Source organism: Protopterus annectens, chromosome 14.part0 (assembly GCF_019279795.1).
Source record: "Protopterus annectens isolate FY-2018-M chromosome 14.part0, PAN1.0, whole genome shotgun sequence".
NCBI lineage: Eukaryota > Metazoa > Chordata > Ceratodontiformes > Protopteridae > Protopterus > Protopterus annectens.
In genome coordinates this window covers 388,117,621-388,144,228 of record NC_056748.1, presented here as the reverse complement: position 1 = coordinate 388,144,228, position 26,608 = coordinate 388,117,621, and the positions used below count along the sequence as shown (strand labels likewise).

General features: G+C 35.8%; 1 protein-coding gene across 32 annotated transcripts in view; it reads right to left on the bottom strand.

Annotated features, from left to right (window-relative positions):
* The window catches only part of SORBS1 (sorbin and SH3 domain containing 1), a 4,096,285-nt gene that overhangs the window by 45,317 nt on the left and 4,024,360 nt on the right, over positions 1–26,608 (bottom strand). For all 32 annotated transcript variants that reach the window (XM_044056121.1, XM_044056122.1, XM_044056123.1 and 29 more), the window contains one exon: positions 2,462–2,568. In XM_044056121.1, the coding sequence (XP_043912056.1) occupies positions 2,462–2,568 (107 nt within the window). The remainder of the gene's footprint in view (positions 1–2,461; positions 2,569–26,608) is intronic.

Sequence of the window (26,608 nt, the reverse complement as noted above, 5' to 3'; positions counted from 1 at the left end):
ATATGAATATACATTTATTGCATTTATGATGTTTTTGCTTGCTTGGGTCCCCTCTGAAAATGTGTTTTGGTCCGAAAAGTCAGCCTGGTTAACATAAGTATATAAAAAATAATTCCAATAAACTACAGTTGTGCAAATTCTTACTACAACAGTAGATGTCCTTCTCTTCACTGTTGCAGTATTCCTAAAGTAAGGGATCTTCTGCCAAGGATAGACCACTGTCTGGCCAGTATATCAAAGCCTTTAGTATTTATATGCAAAGTACATCACACTTATGCTCCCCCCACACAAGGTGCAGGGCATAAAGGTGATGTACATCATACTTATGCTCCCCACACAAGGTGTAGGGCATAAAGGTGACGTACATCAAACTTATGCTCCCAGCACAAGGCGTAGGGCATAAAGGTGACATACAGACACACACTTCAGAACTGAAAAGCCCCAGGAAGAGCAAAATGTCCCTAGAGACCAAGAGGAACATGCACATCCAGAAGGAGAATACAGAGAAGAACAGCTTGGCCAGGAGGGCAAGGAGAACAGGCTAAAGCAGAGGGAGCAAATAGTGCAACAGTGAACAGGACGTCTACTGTTATGGTAAGGTTTTACACAACTGTACTATATCCTTCTATACCACTGATTTAGTATTCTTTACATAAGGGAGAGTACAAAGCTCAAGAGGAAACCTGAGAGGAGGATGGCACTGAAGAACTCTCAAGAAACCCATGCAGGACAGCCCTGGCAAAGCCAGCTTTAGTCCTGGAAATAACATTCAAATTATAATGCTTAGTGAAGGTAAGGACAGAAGACCAAGTAACAGCCTGAAGGATGGAACTGGTGTCCAGCCCCTTAGAAAAAAGCAACAGAGGAAGCAACAGCTCTGGCAGACTGAGCCTTTACTAAAGAGAAAAGACATTTACCATGAAGAGAATAACAAAAAGAATTGGCTTTAGAGATCGACGAAGAAATGGTCTGCTTAGAAACAGCTAAACCCATACATCTGGGATGAAAAGAAGCAAAAAGCTGGTCAGATTTGTGAATAGCTTTAGTTTTATCCAAATATTATCTGAGCTGGCTGTGCAAGTCGTCTAATTCGTATAAACACCGATCCCTTCTGCAATCTGCTGAGTCACAGCAAAAATAGCTTAAATCTGGTTCTTTTCAGTCTAGGAGCACATCTACCCATACCTGGGTAATTAAGGGAGTACATTTAATTTCTGCTTGTGCTATATTTATAGTGGTGACCACTGAGAGACAGACTTCATTGGGACAGATAAACACCAAACGCTTCCAGTAATAATGCACTTGTATTATGAAATCCAGAACTTTCTGCAGATAAAAACATTCAATTACTGAATTCTGCAAAGCAGATAAAAGAGCTGGAGACAGAATGTTTAGAAAAAAGGAGAAGCAAGCTACATAGAAATACATGGAATTTGTGGGATGAATACATGCAGAATAAGGCAGAAACTGAGCAATTTGTGTAATGTTGGAGTGAATGATGATTGTTAAAAAGAAAATATACATGTGTATGTCATGAAAATGAAAAATGTTTGCAGTGGGTTGTTTTCTTTTCTATTATTGTTATGCGTATCTATGCTATTGTCTACACTGCAAGCATTTAATACAGGTGCTTAAAAATATATTATCATGAAAGTTTAGTGCGAGTTTTTGCCAATATCCATTATACCTGTAGTAAAAAAAATTAGCACCCTGGGAACACTATTACTCAACTGCCTAGATTTTTGTCAGGTTCCTTATAAAATTTGTGGTCATCCTTCAGAAAATGCATGCTAATGCAAGACTTGCTATTCTGCCAACTTTCTAAGTTTATAAGAGGAATATTTAAAATCAGTCCCTGATATTGGGCATTTGGTGTCCTATTCTTCATAATTCTTGCTCTAAGACGAGAGGTATGCTCGCCACTTCAATGTCTATAGTCAATCACTTAATGAAATGATAGCTTCTGAACTGTCAAACGTTTTATTGGTAAAGACTGGCAGTTTCCAAGCTGTAATTAAGTGGTCCTGATCACTTACAGATGTCCTGAAAACTATCAAACTGCTTTGTTTTTTAATATAGTTAAAGAACATTTTGACAGTTATAGACAGCTAGTGAAGTGTCTTAAGTGACTGCTTAATGACGCATATAGTTCAGCACTCCTAAAAAGTTGGTGCATAGGACAAAAGTTCTGTTTGTGCTACTTTCCTATGACACTACTTTCCAAGTTGTACAAACACTGAAAACATGCCAGTCTCAAAAGTGAACAATGTAACTCAAGCGATGGTGGTCTAACACCTCTCCTATAAGAAACAAAACAAACTATGGGATACACAGTCACCCACAATACCCAGTGTGTCCCCAAAGCACAGAAGTTACAATTCCATTGAGGTAGCGTAACAGTTTCAACAAAAGTTTCACATAATGTTTCAGTGCTGTACACATTCAGTGATGTGTTTCTTACCTACAAACCAGCCATCATCGCATTTTTCCAGGACATCCACTATGTCACCTTCTTTCAACTCTAATTCATCCTCATTCTGTGGCACATAGCTGTATAAGGCTTGGTAGCTAAATTGGAAAAAATATTTTCTTAAGTTTGACATCAACTTTTTTCAAATTTTTATTTTATTGCATTTTACAATATTTAATATAGAAAACTATACAATATGACATTCCTTTATGAACAAATAACCTTGATTTAACAGTTAACAAGATCATGCCTTAAACTTCTATCCTTGAGATAACAAGCTTCTAGTACCTGATGAGATCAGTTCGCTTATACAATTAAACTGAATGTTTGAAGTAATACAGGCATAAGTTTAGAAATAAGTGGTGAATAACAGGATTAATTTACGCAAAATATATACTACAGATAGTGCTACAAGTGTTGAAGTTAGTGGTCACTTCATTACAATGGAAGACAGAAAAGAAAATTATGAGAGACTGATATCAGTTCAAATTTTCCTGAGGAGGGGACTACCAGACATGACGTAGGGACAGGGTGATAGATGTGTTTTGGTATAACTTATTTAAAAATGTGTTCCAGGATAAGTAAGTTTGACGTCAACTTTTAGCAGATGTTTGCCAGCATGAAATGCAGAAACATGTATATTCTGCCATCTACTGGCCACTTCCATTAACTACAGTAAGATACTTGCAGTTGTTTATAAATTCAAAAGCTCACACCTTACAGACAACATGACTCATCATCACTCTTGGAGGTAATTTTTCTTATCATAGCAATTCTAAGGTAACAGAACGGCAGAGACTACAAAAATATGAAGGTAAAATATGCAGCACTTACAGTTCCCAGTTTTATAGTAAGTGTTACAAAGACACTATTTATGCTCTTTATTTGCTACCAAATTATTCTAGGCTCTGTTTTGACAGATTGTAGTGACCATGTTCTTATTACAGGCTGGTGGTTACTGATAGCCCAGCTGAACTTCAGTATATTCCAGTTTGGATGGAAAATTAATGTAACATCAAAAACTGGACTTCTGTTTGTTGCTTCAGTTGGTCTTCTTCCATGTGTAACTATGGCTAAGATGCTAGGTGACAAAGTGGACTGAGTAGTATTGTGTTAGTGTTGTGTTAGTTCTTAAACTACATTGTAATTGTAAAACTGTTTGAATTATTCGGAACTTTTCTCCTTGGACCGCTGCTGAAAAAGGGCTTTTTCTCAGTCAGACACTCCTGGTCAACAAATGTAAAATAAAATAAATAAATAATAAGTAAAACACAGCAACAGATACCTTGGTTCGGTTCTCAGCTGGAGACTGCATATCCTCCCTGTGTCTGAGTGGGTGCTCTGGTTTCCTATCACATTCCATAGACATATGATTAGTACATTGGCAGCTATACTGAGTTGTCCATATATCTGTGCATGTAAAATGGAAGACAGGGCTATAAAAATAGTTTTGTTCAGCCTTTGTATAGACATGGCTGTTCACAGGAGTCAGCTGCAGCTTGTAAGCATGGATGAATGGATTAATGGATGGTACTTTATGTAGCTGGTATTTGTTTTTGTTATATCAATCTACAATTATTTCACCGATGGGTATTAAATTGTGATGTTTTGTATGTTTAAAAATAGCATGTAATGTGGGTGGCCACACTGGTGCAGCCATTAGCATTGTTGCCTCACAGCAAGAGGTTCTCCGGTTCGATCCTCAGCTGGGATGCCTTCTGTGCAGAGTCTGCATGTCCTCCCTGTGGTCGCGTGGGTTTCCTCCCAAATCCCAAAGACATGCTGTAGGTGGATTGGACACTCTAAATTGGCCCTAGGCATGAGTGCGTGTGTGTGCCCTCCGTGGAAGGTTGGACGGCGGGCTGGCAACTCGACACCGTAAAAACTCTACTGCCAGTCATGAGCGGACAGGTGATCCACTGTGGCAACCCATAACCAGGAAAAGCTGAAAGAAGAAGAAGAAAAATTGTATGTAATGTACGTTGGCTTAAACATACTGAAGAAGGTGGTAACATACACAATTATTCCCATTAATAATCTACTATGACCGGCTAGAGGTGTCTGAAATAAAAGACAGTTTAGACTGTGAAATACTGCTACTTTTTGCTAATACTGTGAGACAGACTTTGGAGCCTTTTTTAACTAAAGCAAGAAGTCCATCATTTACTCTCTTTCCTTCTCCGTTTTGATAAATGTGGAGAATGTGCTACTTGTATAAGGAGAGATGAAAAAAGTCTCCCTTTGGTTGGGAGGGTGGCCTAATGGTTAAGGTGTTTGCTTTACAAACACAAGGTGCAGGGTTTGAGTTTCACAAGGGATAATTGGCTAGGCTTAAAATGGCTCGCAAGGGCAGTTCGCCTAGTACTAACCTATGAACATTTTCTTTTTTTTTTTTTTTAAGCCAGGTTTCAGTTAAAGTTAATATTTTTGGATTGGGAATTCTAGAGTTCGAGTTGTGGCCATTTATTCATACATCCTATACAAAACTGAATATGAAATTTTTTTGATTGGGATATAAGAAGAGGCAAAACCAGAGTATAGATGAATATCACCTGACTAGCAGTAGTGCATGTTGGAAAAATAAGTTTGAATTGTTTTAATATGGTGTGAAACGTAGATTGTTTAAATAATAAAATATTCTTGAAAGGGGTTTTGCAAAAGAGGCCTCCAAGTAAACCAGTGGCCCCTCCTTGTGATTTTAATTGTTTGTTAGAGAAATTAACACTTGCTCATTTAAACCAGCTAATCTGACTGACTTGAGGTTCTTAACATGGAAAACAGTTTACTGACTGCTCTGACCTCTACAAGAAGAGTATCTGAGTTACAAGCTCTTATGGTGAGTCAACCCTACTTCATTTTCCACAAAAACAGGGTTTATTTGAAAACCAATCCTTCTTTTATCCCTAAAGCGGTATCCATGTTTACTTTATGTCAGACTATCCATCTTTCCTTTTTTTTCCTGAACCTATATTCCATACCTTCAAGAAAAAGAAAGTCGCACCACCAAAGGTAGTCCAATTCCAAAGTAACTTAAAAACAACAGTTGAACGTATCATCATGAACAGAACACAAATTTCACATAAAAACTTTTAATACAACAATGCCAATTAAATAGGCAAACAGGACAAGCGCTTTCGACCTTAGCCTTCTTCAGATCTTGTTTACTGGGCCTAAGACTAAATGTTTAAAAACTTGGATAGACCAGTCACAGTCTTTTGAAAACCATTGCATCACTTCCTCATGCACTAGTTGTCACTCAAAAGAACCACTCCTTCAGTTTACATCACTTCCTCATAATAGCTGATAGGTGATAATCCCAGCTTTGCTTTCAGAAACAAGAAGAACCTGAAAAGGCTATTATGCCATATGGACAGCATTAATAAAGGAGCAATGGTTTTCAAAAGACCGTGACTGGTCTATCCAAGTTTTTAAACATTTAGTCTTAGGCCCCAGTATACAGGATCTGAAGAAGCCTAAGGCCGAAAGCGCTTGTCCTGCTTGCCTATTCTATTGGTGTTGTTGCATTAAACTTTTTATGTGAAATTTGTGTTCTGCTCATGGTAGTACGTTCAACTGTTTGTTTTTATATTCCATACTAGACAGGGGCCCAGAGAAGTAAATATTGTAGGAAGAAATTTCCAGGGAATTGTTATGGCTAGGCTTGCATAGGCCTTAGGGCCGATAGCCTAGTACCAACCTATGAACCTATACCTTGGATGTCCACTGACAACTCAGGTACAATGCTGACAGAACTAAATCTTTCAGATCACTGGATCAATTGTTCATTTCTTGTGAAGGTAAGAAGAAGGCAAACTGGTGTAAAAACAGACTATTTCCAGATGGTTGTGTATACCTTTTGTTATACTCAACATGACAAATCTATTTCAGACAGAGTCAAAACCCACCCTACAAGGACTGCAGCTTCCTCTATGGCTTTTTGGAATGGGTTGGATTCTAGACGTATTCTAGAAGGTGCTACTCAGTCTTCTTTACATACTTTTACAAAGCTCTATAAACTGGATTCCTTCTTTAGGTCTAGATCAAGCTTTGTTAGGACCATTCTCCATGGGTTCCTGGGCTCTTCTCTTACCACCTCCCAAATGTAGTTAACTCTGGTAATCTACACATACAGCTCTGACTACTGCAGCAGTAATTAGTATGAAGGACATAGTACAGTTGTTTAAGCTGAACATACCATAACAGTAGGTGTTCGAATGATCACTATTACAATAGCTGCTCCCTTCCTCCACCCCCTTGTTTTTGGTATGTTTCTTTAGCTAGGTTGTGGACATTTATTTTTTGTTATTCCTAGCCTTGTCCTTTCAGGGCTCAGCCTGTTGCAATTTAGAAAAAAGGACTGAAAAATATTAGAGATTCCCTGGAACTGTTTATCTAGAGGGAAGGAAGGTTTGAAGAAATCAGTCCAGCAGGAAGAAACTGTGATTGAATACTGTATAACTTACTGGTGAGCTGGGTGGGTTGGCTTTGTTGTGTTTTAGCATTGTCATCTCCGTGACATAGCTTGAAGTTCTTTGTGGTAACCTGGTAAGTATAGTTATGTGTATCTTTATGTGGAGCTTTTCTCCCCGGGCCTCCTCTGAAAATGGGTGCCCACCCAGTCGGACTTTTCTGGTAAACAAATGTAAAATAAAGAAACAGAGCAGTGTAATACCTGTGGTTAAGAGGACACTGGTCATTGCTCTATAGAATGTATAGCAGGATATGTCACACTATCATTGAGTTGGGAGTCCTTTAGATGTGTGGATATGGCTATTGTATTATTTTAAGATAATGCCTAGTAGCCCAATTTGGAGGGTGATATATATTACTCAAGTATTGAAAACAACCAGTGTAAATTTGCAACTGGTCACTCACTAATAGATAATCTATTAGAGTTTGGTATATTTTGATTACTGAACAGTAATGAGAGTAAATATAATGAAATATTCTGATCTCACGTTGGTAATAGGACTAGGCTGATCTAATTCATGCATTGCACTTTAAACCCTAGGGTATTATCAATGTATTTGTAAGTTATAATTGTTTTTTTTTTGTTTTGTTTTGCCAATAAACACCTTTATTAAATTATCACGTATGACATAGGCAGTCTTACATTTATATAAATGAAAAGCAAACAACATTGACAGCACTTTAGTTGCAAAAAGAATACATCACAGACACCATTGAAACAACTGTAGAGCAAGTTATAATTCTTGATATCAAAATATCCTAATATTAGATCAGTAGTGAAAATGAAAGGTCTAGCTGCATCAGGACTGGTCTTGAGTTACAGGAGTAAATGTACAGAACAACTTTGAAGTTTAGTATAGTATTTATGAAAGTATGACTCACAAATGTTGTCGCAGGATTTAGTAGTGTGGTTTTACAAATACAAAGGAAACATATCCAGGGTTGTTGGTAAGAGTAAAACAAAGTGGGCTAATGAAAGATTCTACTCAGTCAACGGGAACAGAAGCTGTGACAGTGGTCCAGGATGCCACTTTGCAAGATAAAGTCATGATGGAACTGGATATAGTTATACAATTACAAGCAGAAGACTAAAAGCAACTTTGGTCAGAAATCTTTGCTATAAGTTAGGAAGGAGTGACAGCCTGTGATGTGTGATTAGCCAAATAAGTAAAAGAGAAAGATTTGCCAAAGAAATTAAGCACATAAGTATTTCTAAATATCTGACTATGCTTTGTTTGTGTAATATGCAGCAGAAGCAATTTGTGTGTGGCTCTGAGCATTGATTGGAATACTAGGTAATAGTGAGTATTATTGCTGCATAGTGTAGGAACAAAATACTCCTGTGTATACCATCAGCAGATGTCCAAATGTGACAAGATGGATAAGATGTTTTGTGTAGAGATTGAAGTCTGCAGGTAGGACACTCCCAAACCTTAGACACATACTAGTATTAAATCTATTATACAGCGGTGCCTCCATTCAGGGTTCACAATGGCTTAACAAATGGATTTGATTCTTTTAGGGTCAGATATGATATAGGATGCATGCTTTGATGATGAAAGTACACCGACTTTTCTATTTCTATATTAATAATGCTTTGGCTAAACATGTTTTAGAAAAGGGGCCACAACATACATTCACATTTAGGGTTCTTGAGGTTATAACACCAAACCCAAGAGGAGAAAATATAAAATGTCACACAGAAGATAGAGAAAGTGGTTGGATAATTCTGTTAAGAGCAGATAAAGGGCATGGTCTAAATGAAAGAGCCTCAATTAAACCACATTTAAGACAACGGAGACACATTAAATAACTGAAATTGATTGAGGATGAAACCCATTAGACTTAGAACCTCTCAGTGCCATAATATGTTTATAGACCATCATATCATATATAGGTTTAGTATATATATCCAAATATACATATATACAATATATTATATAGGATATATTTTTCATATCACGTATACATACCTTTTATTCTTTCACATACACATTCATACACATTTTTATATATTTTATATTTATCACATACCATATACTTTATATATATATTTATATATTTTTCATATATATATTTTTTACATATTTTTACATATTCATATTTATATATTCAGATATTTCATATTTTTCTACATATTTATATATATATACATTTTACATCTTATATATTATTCATTAATGTCAATTTTAATATTTATTTATTCATCAATATATAATATATACATTTGATTTATACATATCTATTTACATTACATATACATTGCATTCATATATTAATTCATTTATGTATCAATACACATATATATATATATATATATACACAATCATATGGCGTATTTCATGTGTACATACTCATTTGGTTATATGCATGAGCACACAAACATTTAGTTATGAACACATATTTATTATTTATAGGTATTTGTGATGGAGATATATAAATTTAATCATAGTATGAATATACTTTTTTATATACTTTTTAAACTAATACTGCCTGGCACATTTGTAATATTTTAAATATTGAATGCTTGAACTATACGTCCAGATCGTGCACCACAACAATGAAATATATCAAACAGGACGATGTTGATTTTTTGCACTGGGGGCGTATTTACGCGTATATTACTGACCTCTATGTATAACCAAAATATGTTATTATACTTAACATAATAACAAATTCCATCTGAGATTATATTTCAGATGCATCTGACTTTTCTAATATGTACGTAATACTTTATTAATCAAATATTTTAGTATAATTTATACAGACTTTACACGTTGCATGACACAAAGAATTGAGTTGCATTTAAGGTGTTTAACAGCGATTTCTGTTTACAACAACTTTGCAAGACATATCTGAATATATACTGGCTTCTTTAAAATTATGCAGTTGTCATTGATTTTATTTAATTGTTTAATTGCATATAGTTGTTTCAATTGAAAACAAATTGCACTACTATATAAGGGATGGAACTATACCACTTTTTATAAAGATCTGAAGAAGCTAGTTATTAGTGAAAGCGCTCATCTGTATTACTATCCTGTTCGTTGGAATTCTAATAAAGACTTGTTTTTGTAAGGATTGTACATCGACTTTTCACCATTTATTTGGGAAATTTGGACTTTGCTTGATGAGGAAATTGTGATTGGTTTGCTACCCACTTTGCACACAAGGAACCATTTAACTCTTCTGGTTTATCTGATTTTTATGGTACCAGTGTGCTAATCCGACGGGCTGTTAACCTTTACGTAAGCAATTTTTTTTTTTACTGAAATATTTTGAAAATGAAATGATTGGAAGTTTTTCTCCATTATTTGATGATCGAGGCTGAAACCTATGAAAATGCTTTAAACAAAGAGAGGTGGCAGAGAGATTCAGTGTAACACAGTTAGTTTTTTGGTTTCCCTTATGTTTTGTTTTTGATGGAAATGGTAGGGAGGAGTGAATATAACATTTAGTGTATTTACTTCCATTCTTGTTTTAGAGTGAGAACAACACAGCTATTGTTTTCTGGTTGTCTTTTTTGTGAAAGGGGATGATGCAGAAAGATGATGTAGTTTTTTTTAGCTCTATTATGGATTAGGTATAAGAAACATAGAACGCTGTACTCGGGGAAGAATTTTTAGTTATAAGGAAGCTGCTGTAAAATCAGGAGAGGTATTTACATTTGGGAACTGGAAAGCAACAGTGGTGTGATGTAGAAGAGGAAAACTGCTTACTACCTAATGAATAGGTGGTATTTAAAGCCAAGATGGGAACAGTTATCTAAAGATGTGGAGAAAGGTATACAAAGATAAGGTTCATCAACTAAGAATAATAGCACACTGTGGGATTTCACCTGGGTGCTGGCCCCAGGGGAAATGCCGTTTGAAAAGAAGTTAGAAATGGTACACTTTATAGAGTGGGAGAGGTGTACAGGGGGAAACCTTTGCAACACTTTATTTCCTTTGTAAGAGCTGAATACAAACTGCAGGTTTAGTAATTACTTAAAATAGGACTGCTTTTGCAAAAAAAAAAAAAAAAAAAAAATACTGAGATGGATGGAACCTTTCAAAAATTATGACACATTATTATTAGTAACTGCATGGAAAATTTGGTATATAGGTGTTGTTTGGCAGTTCTGCACAGCAGGAAAATGAAAAAAAAAAAAGAAGCATAAAAGTTAAAGGAGTGGAATATTCTACAGAAATGAAACTAGCCTTAAACAGCATTTACATCCTTGCTTCTTTTTGTGGGGAGGAGAGGAATACAAAAATGAAAATGACACCTTATGTTGAAGGTTTATCTATGCAATAATGCAATTCTCATTTTTTGTTGGACCCTTTTATTTTGCTTATGTTGGATTTTTACACTCCTGCTCAACTGACATGTGATTTACATATCACCAATTCAGACTGATAGGCTCACGACTTAATTTCTCATTTGAAGGAAAGCACCTCAGCAATGCAGCACCCTCCCTTTCTATATGCTACACTGCAATATCAGTACTGGAATATAAATCCAAACATGAGGTGTTGGAAGTTAAGTCACAGCCTTCTGAACTGCATCATCAATGACCAGAACTTAATTGTAAAGGACAGCATACCAAGGCACCTGCATGCAATCTTCCCAAAAGATCGTTATATTCTCCAGAAGAGCCTAAAACACCAGCAAGTGATGCTTGGACCATGGCCTTAAACAAAATATCAAGAAATGCAGTGCTGTGCCCTTTGGTAAACCAGAACGCACACGCACCTACCACACAGATGACACCCCTTTGAAAACTAGCTCAATAATCAGGGACCTGAGTACTTTCATTGACAATGAACAATGTCCACTGTTGTTAGGAACAGCCAGACTAATCACCAGGGGTATATCTTTTACATCCAAGGAAGTCATTATCTCTCTCTACTCCTCACTCAGCAGGTCAATAATAGAGTATAATACCGTGTTTGGTATTTACTTGTTTAAGCATATGATCCAACTCCACCACTTCCTCACGAATGTCGTCCATGTGCTTCCCTGACCACATCAAAGTGCTCTTTCTCTTTTCTGTTTCCTATAAACACTTTGTCTAGCCTACAAAACCTCAAAAGATCCAGTCGTATGCAACATCCTACCCACCTACTCAAGACATCTTAACTTTCACTAAAAGATAAATAGGACTGCTGGCAAGATATCTGTCAAGAGAATCCCTCTTTTATGGAATAGGCTTCCCTTGTATGAACAAAGCATAGTGGCTCCCTGACTCTCTTTAAGCAAAACCTGGATTAATTGACTGGCAATTATAAATATGCCCCTGATCTGTCAAAACTAGGTATTAATACAAGAAGATTAGTATCTACAAATATGGGATCTTTTGGATAGGCTACAAATGGTCCTCTGGGTCAATAGCCTAGCATTAACTTATAAATCTATTGAGGGTTAAATGTTACAGTATAATGACTGATGAATGACTGCTGTTAATGACAATAATTTGTAAGTGTGCTACAAAAATTACTGAAAATGACCACTACATACAAATAAATAAAAACAAGGATGGGCTTTATTAAGGCAAGCACAGAGTAAGGAGGTGAACAGCCCGGTTTACTATCTACAGTCATACTAAAGAACAGGAGTCTTCAATAGACAAACTTCTCATTAGCAGATTCATAAACAACTGACAGCTGCAGTGGAAATCCATCCATTTGCAAAGATCAAGAGTCACAGCCATGGAAAATGCAGAAAATTATATTTCAGCCTCACTAATCATGAACGTTTTTGCAATTGGAGGGGTTGTCCCATCACCCTTGCATGAAAATGCTATACACTGGAAAGCTGGACACCTGACAGGACATCACAGTAATATCAGATTTTTCAGCAGATATGCTATTTCAAGATATTTGTAAATTTATCTCTGAACCTTCTGGAGGTTCATTTGCCAGTTTTCGTAGTAAGAATATGTAATATAATCTGTAGTCACAGAAAAGAAATACTTATTTTGGAGTCTGTTTTCCTCATAATGTCAGTATGTTCTTGTCTCTCCTGCTGAAAATAGAAGTTATGGAAGATACCATAACACTAAATGTCGGACTGTGATTTCTTTGATAGACTACTCTTTCAGTAGACAAAAATGTAAAGACAGTTGTGCCTCTGACATCAGTTTTCTAGTTGTTGGCTTGAAATTTCATTCAGTAATCCTCATCACCTCATCCCCGTGTGTGTGTGTGTGTGTGTGTGTGTGTGTGTGCCTGTGTGTGTGTGTGTGTGTGCGCGCAAAACTCAAACAGTAGACACATTTGGTAGAAAAGTTTTTGTGGTGTAAAAAAACAATGCACAAATGAGTGAATGTCCATTTGCGAGAGCCACATAACAGTTTAATTTTGTTTTATATAGTGTAGGCAAACAGCAGTATGGAGAAAAAATATTTTTTGAATGAAAAAGAGGTGGTTATAAAGATATGTAAGACTGTTACAGAACTGGTGTGAATATGCAAGTGTTCTGTTCATGTTACGTAAAGGGACAGATTCAGTGTTGTGCATGTTTTTTGTTGTGTGTGTTCTGTGTCTTTTTGTCTTACATAGCACTAATAGGGAGATGTTTTTTAGTAATGTAAAATGTCCGGTTAGGGGTAGGCTTAGGGTTACAGTTAGGGTTAGACACATGAGGAAGATGGTGCATCCTGGAAAAAGAGAAATTTAACTTGAGTAACTCTCCAAATCATACAAGCACTGAAGGGCACGTTGACAAGACACCACGTCAGCAGAAATTCAATACTATGCAAAGTTAACAGCATGATTTGCAAAGATAAAGGACATAATATAGCAACTGAACATTTTGGAGGCTTTATTCCTTTTCACCCTTTAATGGGTCAGAGGTAAAGAGAACACTTGGAGCACACCTGGTTTTTCTGAAGAGGTAAAAGGTTTGTAAACAAAAAAAAAAAAAAAGAAGTCACGTCTGCCAAAGGAATTTGCCACCATGCCTTCTACAACTTTATTAGTTAAAAGCATTGTTTGGTTTTAATGAGAGGATGGCTCTTCCAGAAAAGATTATAGCTTGCTACAGGACTCCCCTCACATCTGTGCTCAGATGATTCTGCTTCCAGTATTGGTTATTAGCCTTCCTTGCATGATCTGAAGTCACAGGACATGGATAACAAGGACCCACTGTCATATCTCTTCCCTTAGGAAGACTCTTCCTTTGAGAATTTCCATTTTATGATCCAGAGTCCAGAAAGTAAAACATCTGTAGAATAACCCATATTTGTATTATGTGGCTCTTTCAAGGCATCAGAGAAAGCTTGCTGTGTGAATCCTATGTCCAGAGCCATAGCTGGCTCATCCAGTGGTATGTGCCGATTCTAGATATAGTGCCCCACTCCCTTAGCTCTTCAAGCGAAGAGCAAAAAAAAAAAAAAAAAGTTTTATATAGATATATAGATATATATATATATATATATATATATATATATATATAGTTCCCCTTCACAAGATCAAATGAATGGAAGCTCAAAACTCATAAGCTCGAGCCCAGAATTTCGAACTTCCATTCACTCGAAATTGTGAAAGGGAAGTTTAGGGCTTAAAAAAAAAAAAAAAAGAGTTGACTTACCTTTTAGCAAGCGGCAAGGTCCCCCTGCACCCTCACAGCTAAATCGAAATGCTCCGTGACCGCACTATAGCGGAGGACAGGGAAATCTTCCAGTTTGCGCTTACGCATATAGCGTAAACCGGAAGATTTCCCTGCCCCTGCTGTAGTGCGATCTCGGAGTAGGAATATTTAAGTAGGGGGGGTGTGGGGGGCAAAGCCCTCCTGCAAAAACATTAGAAAGGTGTGTGTGTTTTTTTTTTTTAGTTCCCCTTCCCATTTTCGAGGTTTTGTAAATTCGAGATTCTGGTTTCGGGCTTATGAATTTCAAGTTTACAGAACTTTGGTCATGTGAAGGGGAACCGTATATATAATTATATATATATATATATATATATATATATATATATATATATATATATATATATTGTTTTTTACTGTAGCAAGTCGATTAGTACATAGGTTTCCTACTCTTAGACCTATTCCAAATACTCAAAAACGAACTACGGCTGTTAATGGAAGACCTGGATAAAGGCAGCAGAAAATTAATTGAAATATAAGTAGTAATACAAACGAATCTGTACTAGTGACAAAATAAAATAAATCAAACTTTTATTATAAACGAGGATAAAGTGCCTTTTGTCCACAAAATATCACTAACTTCATCAGATAAATTCAGCTATGTATGTCATTTCCTTTTATACAATTACATTAATCACATGCTCATTTAGATGCATCCCTCCATAGCAACACAACATTCATGTTAATTACCTTACTAAGTCCACTAGCCTTATAGTTCAAACTTCTAAACATGAGCAAATACTACCATAATTTATACATTAACTAGGAATTAAAAATATGAAGCTTTACTCACATTCAATATTCTACATTCAAATGTGCATTAGATTAGAATAAAACTATAACAATAAACATCTATAAACATTAAAAATACATCAAGTTAAAACAAATCCTAAGTCTCACAAAGCATAACATATATCTAAATGTCAAATAATTGTCTCAAAGTTTTTGACTGTCAAGACTATAATAAAAATATTGAAAAATACTTGTCCAACTGGCTGAAGCACAATTCACTGGCAAAATTCACAGATGAAAGTAAATACTTGTGGAAATACACAAAACTTTAGCATACTACTCTTTATTTCAATGCTTTTGTCTCTTGGACTTCTTCAGAACAATTAAATTAACCACAGTTAAAAAAAACTTTTTATATAACCATAGCAATAAAACCATTAATTACTTAAACAATTATATAATTAATGCTTTGTCGGGGACAGACACAAATGCAGTCGGGAATTTAACACTATTAGTGCAAGCACTGACCCAGCAAGTTGATGTCCTAGGAAAGAAAGTGGACAGTTTATTTGCAGGACAATCTACCGTACAGCAACCGCTAATGCAAACTCGAAGTGATTTAGGATAGTGTAATTCCCAGCTACTAACAGGAGCTAATACATTACCCCCAGCACAGGGGGGATTAAGAAGGGAACTTCACACTTATGCTTCAGCAGTAGCACACCATGATTCGAATAATAGCACTATCTTGAATCATGGGAACATTATATTGAAAGATTGGCTCACTGCTCCTGTTCTGTTTAATGATACGATGAATAGTCAACATACTGGTGACAATATTAGCCCTCCATCTCCTAATATTACTAATTTATTGAATGATCTGGACCAAAACGTTCCGAAATATAAAAAATTATGCCTGGAAGCAGAATACTTCCACGAGTGCATTAGACTGGAAAAAGTACCTAAGTGTCTTAGGTACTGGCAGTATCCTACAGGACTTATAGCCCAGTCACAATTTAATTTGGACATTATTAAACTTTTCAATCAGCAAGGGCTTCAATTTCTTGAACTATTATGTAAACATTATACAGCCCTAGCAAAAGAAATAGCAATGGTCGCTTCCAAACTAGATGAGCAAATAAAAACTCATACTGACTTCCCCCGATATCTGTTTGAGTAATGTCAAATTTTTAGTAGTGTGGATCAATATATTTCTAAGAATAAACAGACTAAGGTTAAGGAAATAGATAGAGACCTCGAACAATCCAAAAAGGGACTGCATATCCTCCTCCGCCAAAGACTCAAGCGTGGACTATCCGGGGAAGTGGATTTAATCATGAGACCGTCACTGTTAGTGTTAAGGCGGATGAAGTGTTCGAACAGGATCAACATATAAACAATGCAATACAGCAACCTTCTAGCAGTCCTTCGTATAATAACTTTAATAATGGGAATACAGAAATTAGAAGAAGTGAATGTCTTTTACAGCAAGGGAACCGAGGAAATATCAACTATCAGAATACACAACATAATAATGCAGAACAGAATCCAGGCCCCTCCACATCAAATTTTCAGCTGAGAAATCAACAAACCAAACGGAATGCCCAGAAAAAGAATGGCAAGTGGAGGTAACTAATACATGTCAGTACAACCTGGACTGCCAATGTAGAATAGTAGCTAATGTTGAAAATGATTTTTTTGCATATAACTATTCCTCGTTTACTATGTCAGAGGAATTAGTGAATATCTTGTCAAAGGGACTAACATTTGTTCCTACTAAAAGTATGGACAATTCAAAAATTATTTTGGAATTAAAAATGTTTGTGTGTTAAGCTTAATCTGAATGTTTTATTAAGTGATTCACATACACATACACAGCAATTTAGTATACCAAGTATATATAATCCATCTTTGCATCATTTATTATATATTTTTGAAAGAGCTTGTGAACTGGATTTCAGAATGGCTCATAATACTACATTTAAATATATTGGTAAAAAAGGAAGTAAATGCAACCTAAATAAGAACCAGTGGGAGTCTTTGAATACATTAAGATCAGCTCAAGTGTGAATTATGAAGCCAGATAAAGGAGGGGGCTTGGTACTCATGGATATTATTGATTATGAGAAAAAAGTAGAAAGCATGCTTAATACTGATTCATATATACAGGCATCACTTAAATATAGCCAATGAACATATCAAGATTTATATAAATGATATGTACATTGAGGGCAGAACAGATGCCAATATGTATAACTATATGCAAATTTTAAAACCAATAGCACCAACAATATTCGGAATACTTAAAATCCATAAAGATCTGAATAACCCCCCACTTAGACCCACTGTGGCTGGATGAAATTCGGCCACTTATGCGTGTTCAAAAATTATAGATACTATTTTAAAGAAGTATGTAGCTAATGAAACTTGTATTTGCAAGGATTCATGGACCTTTTTGCATAAGATTAATCAACTGGCTTTTAGTTCTAATTTTAACTTCCTCACCGTTGATGTGAAGGATTTATACACGTCCATTCCGCATCAATTATGGATAGAATGGGTGAGCAACACCCTTAGAAATAAATGCGTTCCACAGGAAGAAATTTCCCTAGTTGAAGAACTATTGGACATAGTGTTGTCCTATAATTTTATATACTTTAAAGGGAAATACTATCTACAAACTAGGGGTGTTACTAAGGGGTCCCCTTGTGGCTCTACTTTTGCAATTCTGGTCATGTCCCACTGGGAGCATAATTTTATATTTAACTATGAAGAAATTATAGATAACATTATTTTTTATACAAGATACTTGGACGACATATTCATCCTTATTAAGTGGGCAGAAGCAGTAGCCATTGAAATGGTGCAATATTTTAATAATACTGCTGAATTTCTATCTTTTACACACACATTTAACAAATGACAAATTGCATTTTTGGATGTAAATTTAAGTACGAATTTGGATAAAGAAAGGTTTGAGGCTAAAATATATAGAAAGGCAACTTATTCTAATGCCTTTCTGCACTATACTAGTGCCCATCCCTTCCAACAGAAAAAAATCAGTAGTTAAAGGACAATTAGTACGAGCAGCACAGATGATCACAACAGTGCAGGAGTTTGATAATGAATATGAACATCTAAAACAAATGTTTTTAAGTAGAGCCTACCATTTACTGCTATTAGAGGAATTGATCAATGAAGTGAGATATAAAAGACTAATTGGTATATATAAACCAATTTTGTATGGAGAGGCGTCTATATGTTGTTCTAATAGACATTTGAACATTTTTGAGAGGAATAATCCAGAAGCTGAACACAACACCAGTAGCAATAATGGCTATCATTTGGGGTTTGTGATGACATACAGCTTGGATTTCCCGCTTATAAAATAAATAATTTTGAAAAATTGGAATTTATTTTTGGACGACAGAGATCTAATGGCGAGGGTAGGCCCAACCTCAAAATTTATACTAAAGAGAGGAAATAATTTTAGCTCCTTGTTGGAAGGTAACTATAGAAAGTTTGGGGACTCTAAAGGGATGATACAATGTGGGACTTGTACCTACTGTAAATATATTAAAGAGGGCACTAGTATAGTGATTAACGAAACAAGAATTTATTGCAAAACAAAATTCAATTGTTGTTCAAGAATGGTGGTGTATGCAGCTACCTGCCAAGCATGTGATGCTTTTTATATTGGAAAAGCAGAACGTTGCCTTAGTGACAGAATATATGAGCACATTTATAGTACAGACAGACAAAACATGGATAGTGCGTTAGCTAAGCATACATAAACATTTCCCCAACACACTTTTAAATATTTTATTATAGATCAAATAGAGTATAATCCAAGGGGTAGACCCCTTTCATTGCATCTGGAATGGGTAGAATTACAATGGCAGGTACGCCTTAATGCTTATAGTCCTCCAGGCTTGAATGATATGTATTCTATTATGTGTTTATTAAAACTTAGAAATTTATTAAGATAAAAATTTGGCATGGTATAATTATAAATATATGAGCTGATGATTTAGTATCAAAAATGGAAAAACTTTTTTAAACATATATATACATTTTTTAAAAATGTATATTTTTTCAAACTCATATTTTTATATGTAGGATATAGTCTTGATGTTCAAAAAACTGAGACGATTATTTGACATTTAGATATATGGTATGCTTTGTGGGACGTAGGATGTATATTTAATGTTTATAGATGTTTATTGTTATAGTTTTATTCTAATCTCATGCACATTTCAACGTAGAATATTGAATATGAGTAAAGTTTCATATTTTAATTCCTAGTTAATGTATAAATTATGGTAGTATTTGCTCATGTTTAGAGGTTTGAACTATAAGGCTAGTAGACTTAGTAAGCTAATTAACATACTTAAGTAATTAACATTGTGCTGCTATGGAGGGATGTATCTAAATGAGCATGTGATTAATATAATTCTATAAAAGGAAATGACTTACATAGTTGAATTTATCTGATGAAGGTTGTGATTTTTGTAGACGAAAGGTGCTTTATCCTTGTTTATCATAAAAGTTTGATTTATTTTATTTTGTTACTAGTACGGATTTATTTGTATTACTACTTATATTTCAATTTATTTTCTGCTGCCTTTATCCAGTTCTTCCATTAGCAGTCGTAGTTCATTTTTGAATATTTGCAGTTTGTTTTTCCCGTTTCCTAGACCTACTCCTTAGCTCAAGTGAAGAGCAAAAAAAAACAAAAGGAAAAACTGGCTTTAACTTAAGCAAGCCTGATTAGTACATTTGTACCTATCAGTTTCCCACAGCCAAACTCATTCTCCCTTAGCTTTTCAAGCAGACAGAGAGAGAAAGAAAAAAATGACTTTTTTTTTTTTAAACCCAGTAATCTAGGAACTACACTTCTGAATTACATCCCCCAACACATGCTGCCCCCCCCTCACCCCTCCCTTGCTATACTTCTGCTATGTCCTTGGCTCATCAAGATTACTGACAGTAGTTGGGAGCATCTGAACACCTGTCTTCTGACTCCAAAAAAGGAAGACAGAATTTATGCCTCACGTTACCCCCAGCCTTCCTTATCTTTTGTCTGAAAAATCTGATTCAGGTAATTGATGTAGTTTAGGGTCACCAGAGATATGAATTTGTTTTTAAACACAAAAGTAAATGAGGAAAAATTATAGCCATTTGAACTGTGCAACAGAAATAGCTAGTTAATGCTTCTTATGACCTTATAAAGCAGGCAATGTAGATGAAAGGAATCTCAAAATACTACACTAAACATTATACTTGATTTTTTTAACACCTTTATTAAATTATAACTTAAGAGACAGGCAAACATACATTAGCATAAAAGAAAACAAATCATGTTAACGTGTTTCAAGTTGCATGCATTTTTGTCACGTGTTCTTTTTTATAACTATCATCAGTCCAACATTACATAAACTGTTCAATTCCTGCCTTCCCTTAAATCTCACTGCTCCTCATGAACATTATTATGCATGTATTGTTTCCACAATTTCCGTTTATCTATATGCAGTTTGTTCAATTCCTTTTTCAAAATATCCCACTTCTAATCCTTTTAACATCTTAAAATATTCAATAATTCAAATACAGTTGGTTTAGACTTCAGCTTCCATTTTCTAGAATATGCTTTTTTGGCAGCCAACAGAATTAAACTTAAAAGGGTCTTACTATATCTAGGCAATTCAGATCTTGTGTCCTGCCTCAAAAGAATCAATTCCATAGTTATACCCATTTGCTCACCCAATATTTCTGACAGAGTACACTGTAGGGAATTTTTAGTCTGCCAGCTCATTACACTCCTAGAACATTTGTTCTCAGTTAGCTATTTCTTTTTCATCACACCTCCAACATTTGCCATCTGCCCGAAGAAAAAACTCTCCGAAGTCTGTTTGGGGTATAAAATTACTTATTCAAACACTTCAAAGTAAAAATCCTACACCTTTGACACTTTGTTGATACTTGAGAGCCATACATGTGTCCTCTCATTTTTCCCTTGTAAACTGTCTATCCAATCTCTCTTCCCAAACTTTTCTAACTTTCTCCGATTGATTTGTATAGTTATCATAAAATATTTGATATGTCCTACTAATTATCCCCTTTTTAACAAAGCTTCTGTTCTAGAATCAACAAAAACTCTACCAGAGTATGTCTTTCACTTAGGATTCCCCTATCCCTTTCTCTTTGCCTATACTCTGATATCAACCTCTGGTAGGGGAGGCAGTCTCTAACCTGCAGTCCAAATGCTTTATTGGCCTCATCCCATTCTCTTATGTTTCCCTCTAGAGTTATTTGCAATGAATACCTTAGTTCCTTTGCCAGCTTTCTCCTGTCTATTCTCTGTATCCCTACTAGCAATCATCCCTATCTGTAACATCTCCTTTCTATATTTTTGTGTTGTCTTAATTCTTAGAATACTTTCTGCTAGTTTATGAATATGATATTCTCTGTGGTTATTGTTATTCTCCTTAAGGATCTGCAACCAAAATTCCACTCTCATGTTATTATTTGAAGCCCCCCCCCCCACTTCATTATCATCCCTTTCCACTTTTGAATTACAACTTTCTGATTGTGCTACGTATTATGAGCCTTAACTGTGTGGCTCTAAAATATCTCTTAAAATCAGGTAATTAGAAACCACTTTGTTCCACTGGAAGGATCAGCCTATCCCGTTTAACCCTCTTCCCCTCCCAGATACATTCCTTAAACTCTGTAATAATTACTGTTCACAAATTTCCTCTAGTTGATAAGAATATGCCTGACCTGTATATAAAACTAAAGGGGCAAACATTTTCACTGCTTTTATCTTACTATCCAGATCTATAAACAAGTGCTTCTAGTTTCTCAGTTGTTGTAGTATCTTTAGTTTAGTCTCTTTTCATATATCCTTAGCTGCCCTAAAAGAAGCCTTTTTAATCCACACACCTAAATTCCTCATCTTATCATGTCCCATAAATATGGGTATTGCTGAACAATTCATGTGTGGGAGCATAATTTATGGCTATACATTTTATTTTATCTTCATTTATTTTATATACTGAAAAGACTTGAAACTGTCTCAAAATGTTCCACAGCACTGAACTGTCTTTCTGGATTTATTACACTTCAAAATTTATTATAAATCCAAAATGGATTTATTACACTTCAAAATAATGTGTGGTAGCATAGCCATTATAAGACGTTATCGTTCCCACCTATTATACATACAGCTTTTTAGAATGTGTACTTCCAACATTTGAGTGACATGCATACTCTGATGCCTGGCAAGTTGATCTTATATACAATAGTTTATTATCATCTCCATTTGAACCTATGTCACACTCTACAAGATTTTTGTTTTAATGAAAGCCCTCAAACAAAAATTTAAATACAATTTCAGAACATACCCCTAATCTATTAACTTCAAAAAGATGTAAAAAATTGTGTACCTCTTCAAAAATGAAATTTAACCCTCCTGATAGGAACAACTAGCACAAATCAACAGCTGCATCCGCAGGCATTACCCAACCTAAAGCACATGTTACAGCAAGTGCTCTCACACTGACTGCTGTCTGTTTTTTTAATCTCTATTCCCCTCCCAGATGTGAAAAAGAGCTTGTATGTTTTCAGAAGACAGGAACGTTTAGTCTTAAGAAAAAGTGCACTATCTATCTTTAAATAAAATGAAATTATACACCGTTCTATGAAAAACTCTGCCTTCTTCTACAGTTTAACTCAATCCTTCAGTTTCTTTTCTCTCTACAATATGGTTCCAATATTGTATAGGTACCAGAAATCTGCTTGTACTTTTTAAAACTTTCATTTCCTTGCCTTGGAGTCAAAGGAAGGAAAGCCCATCTAACTTCTCTCATACTTTGTAGAGGACTTTGTCTCCACCTTCATGACATACCATAGACACAGATAAATTTGTAGTTTACCCTGTCAGGTACTGCTGTCAATCTTAGATGGGCCATTAATCATGCTAATGTCAGGAACCTAGCAGCTTATATAAAAAGACAGAAAGCTGTGGAACTGTTTTTATTGTGGGGAGGTGGAGAACTTAACACTCCCCTTTCATAGTAAAACAAAGCAATTAGATCAGTCAGGGGTTCAAAAGCAGTTGTCATCTCTTCTGACAAATTTACATAAGTAGCATCACAGTACTGAAATGCTAAATGTTGGTTATTTATAACAGTTTATATGTTAAGATAACTTAAATGTAGTATCACAGATTTCTGTGACATTTAGAGAAAATTCAGAAAATGTATTTTTCTTGTAATGTATCAACACATTTATCATTTTCAACCCCCCCCCCCCCGACACACACACAGGACAGAACTGCATAAAGAGAGAGGCAAGTGGCAACCCTATTAACTAGATGCACTGATACTGTTCATAAAAATGTCATTTATACTTTTTTGTGTCATCCTTCCAGAGGGGGATGCATATCTGGTACACACAGATCCGTGGTAGGAGATTCGCACTGACTTTAAGTCAGTCCTTACAGTGGCAGAGAGTATGACCATTTTCTAGTCCAGAAAGAAAATGTGACCATAGATAGCAATCGTAATATACAGCTGAATTTACTTTAACATACATTTACTATGTGCCCTTACATTAAAAAAGTAAGCAAAGGAAATCAGAAGTGCTTAACTATGTTTAAGTGCACGTTTGATTTTGTGTGTTTGTGTGTGTGTGTGTGTATATATATATATATATATATATATATATATATATATATATATATATATATATATATGGGTTCACTACATTTGACCGAAAGTTCATTTGACCTAAACCCATTTCACCTAAACCAAATGACCTAAAGTTATATTCATTTGACCGAAAACTCATTTGACCTAAAACCCATTTGACTGAAAAATAGCACTGGCAGTCTGTACAGCACTGTAAGGCAAGTAAAAGGTATATGTCCTGTTCCCCAGTGTAGTGTAACCCTGGAGTTAGAATATATTGTTAGGGGAATTGTGGGCGGCACACCCCCCCCACACACACATTGGAGGATGGGGGAGTGTAGCCCCCCCCCACCTAGTTTGATTAGATATTCTGTGCTTTGATTTGATACTGTTCAGTAAAACTGATCTTTGTGGGGGACTGCGCCCCCCACACCCCCCCAACAATATATTCTAACTCCAGGGTCGCACTACACTGGTAGCCATTCAGTTATTCTCAGTCCGAGCTCAATGACGGCTTGATAAACTGCCGTGAAGCAGCAGACTCATTTTCCACCAGATATTACTTGTACATTAATATCCTGCTGGAGAACGCTCATTCTCCATTCAGGGTACTGATGTACGGTAAGCCCATTCTCTAAGGAAAATTATCCCATCTGACACTTTGACCACCAGAAGAATAAAGTTCCTTGCAACAAATGCTTTCAAGTCCTCTTGGATGGACTGCTGTGGTTAAGTCAGCTGATAGGAGTGCTACAAGTTAACTGGGTCTTTATATCACATTTTTTTTAATGGCAAGTTCTTCTGTGAGGAATTAGTGAGATTCTTTTGGAAGGTGGAAGGACGCACAGGTAAAAAGTTTTCGGAAGATCATTTAATTTTTTGATGAGAATGGACTAGGTTTTAAATGAGTTAACATGCTACTGACAAACATCACACCTGCTACAATAGGCAAGGTACATGGCCTGCCTACTCTCCTGGTTGCTGTTGCAGATGAAATCACTATGCTGCCTTAGCTACCAGAGCGTGTGCTCTGTGTGCCAAACACAATTATGAGTTAAAACAAATAATACAGTGGACTATGTTATGTCTATTATAAACTTCATTTGTTCAAGTTCTAGTCTGCAATACAATTTCAAAAAATATTATCACTTTTGTCAACCAAGTAAACAGACTTCCTTATCCAGGAGGATGCTAGAAAGCTGATTGAAGGCAATGCATTTAAAAGATTTGGTGGGTTTAGGGAAGAGACAGCGACCTTTATCCACAGTGGTCACTATACAAAAGTAAACAAGTTCCAGTTGTTGTTGTTGTCCTTTGACTTTTCCCAATTAGGGGTCACCACAGCGGAACTCCAGTCTGCTAATGATTGGCAGCAGATTTTCACGAACGCTGAGGTAGCAGCTTGATGTCCAACCTTCAATGAAGGCACGCCCATTTACGTATGTCTTTCGAACACCACCCAACCATAGGGAGGACATGCAGACTCCGCACAGAAGGCACTCCCTACACTCCAGCTGAGAATCGAACGGGAGAACCTCTTGCTGTGAGGCAACAATGCTACTGCTGCACCAAATCTGTGACACACACTTTCTGTTTTTCATCATATAAATGAACTCTGAGGCTGTAAGGCCACGGGAAAACTGTGACAGAGCTTATAGAAAAGCTGCAAGTACTTTGGACAAACATTATGCTGTTTTCCAGTAATTTAACACCTTCCAAAATACTTCACTTCCCTATTTTATGCAATTTTATTACCGTTCCAACTGCAGAAATAACTGGAGTGATGACAGGCTTTCTAGGTGAACTGAAGGTAATATCTTCCAGTTGATTTGAGAACTTCAGTCTTACTGCAGAGGCAATGAGACTAATCATGGATCATTTCTCTGACAACATTAAATGGGAGTTTTCAATGAAAGTAAAGCAAATGATACAATCACTGGATGATGAGTTCCTTCTGCTCGAACTTACTGAAAATCAGTCATCAGATTACCTAAAGCAAGCAGTCAGCTGGATGTGAACAATTCTGGATGTGGGAAATCAGTTAGGAAAGGTTTTCACACAAAAGGAATCTTTCAAAATTTTCCTGTTATGTTTGGCTTTACATACACAGGTGGTCATCAATGTTAATTGTGAATGCCATTAGAAAACATCACTGGTCATCTATCTCCAGTCAGCATCTCCATCAAGGTCTCTGTATTATTCCAACATGTTGTGCGCATACTTTATTAATCTTGTAAAATTCAAAACACAGAAGTGTAATTTTGATATTAAGGACACTGCCTCTTAATATACCCATCTGAATGTAAGGAAATAATTTATGATTAATTTCCAGCTGATTAAAAAGTTGATGTTAATGTTCCAACTGTTTAATAAATCTATGCTGATGCTCCAACCTTTTAAAAAAACTGATGTGACACACTGAAATGAAAAGTAAAAATAGCTAAACATTTCATGAGGATTTACAGTTGCTATTTACTGAAACTTCTTGTGACTTTTATGTCATTTCCAGTTTTCATAATCCGAACCCTGTGCTAATGGCATGAATAAGCCTGAAGCCTGCAGTATTCATACCCAAACTCATGTGTCATATGGCTGAACTTATGACAGGAGGAAAAAA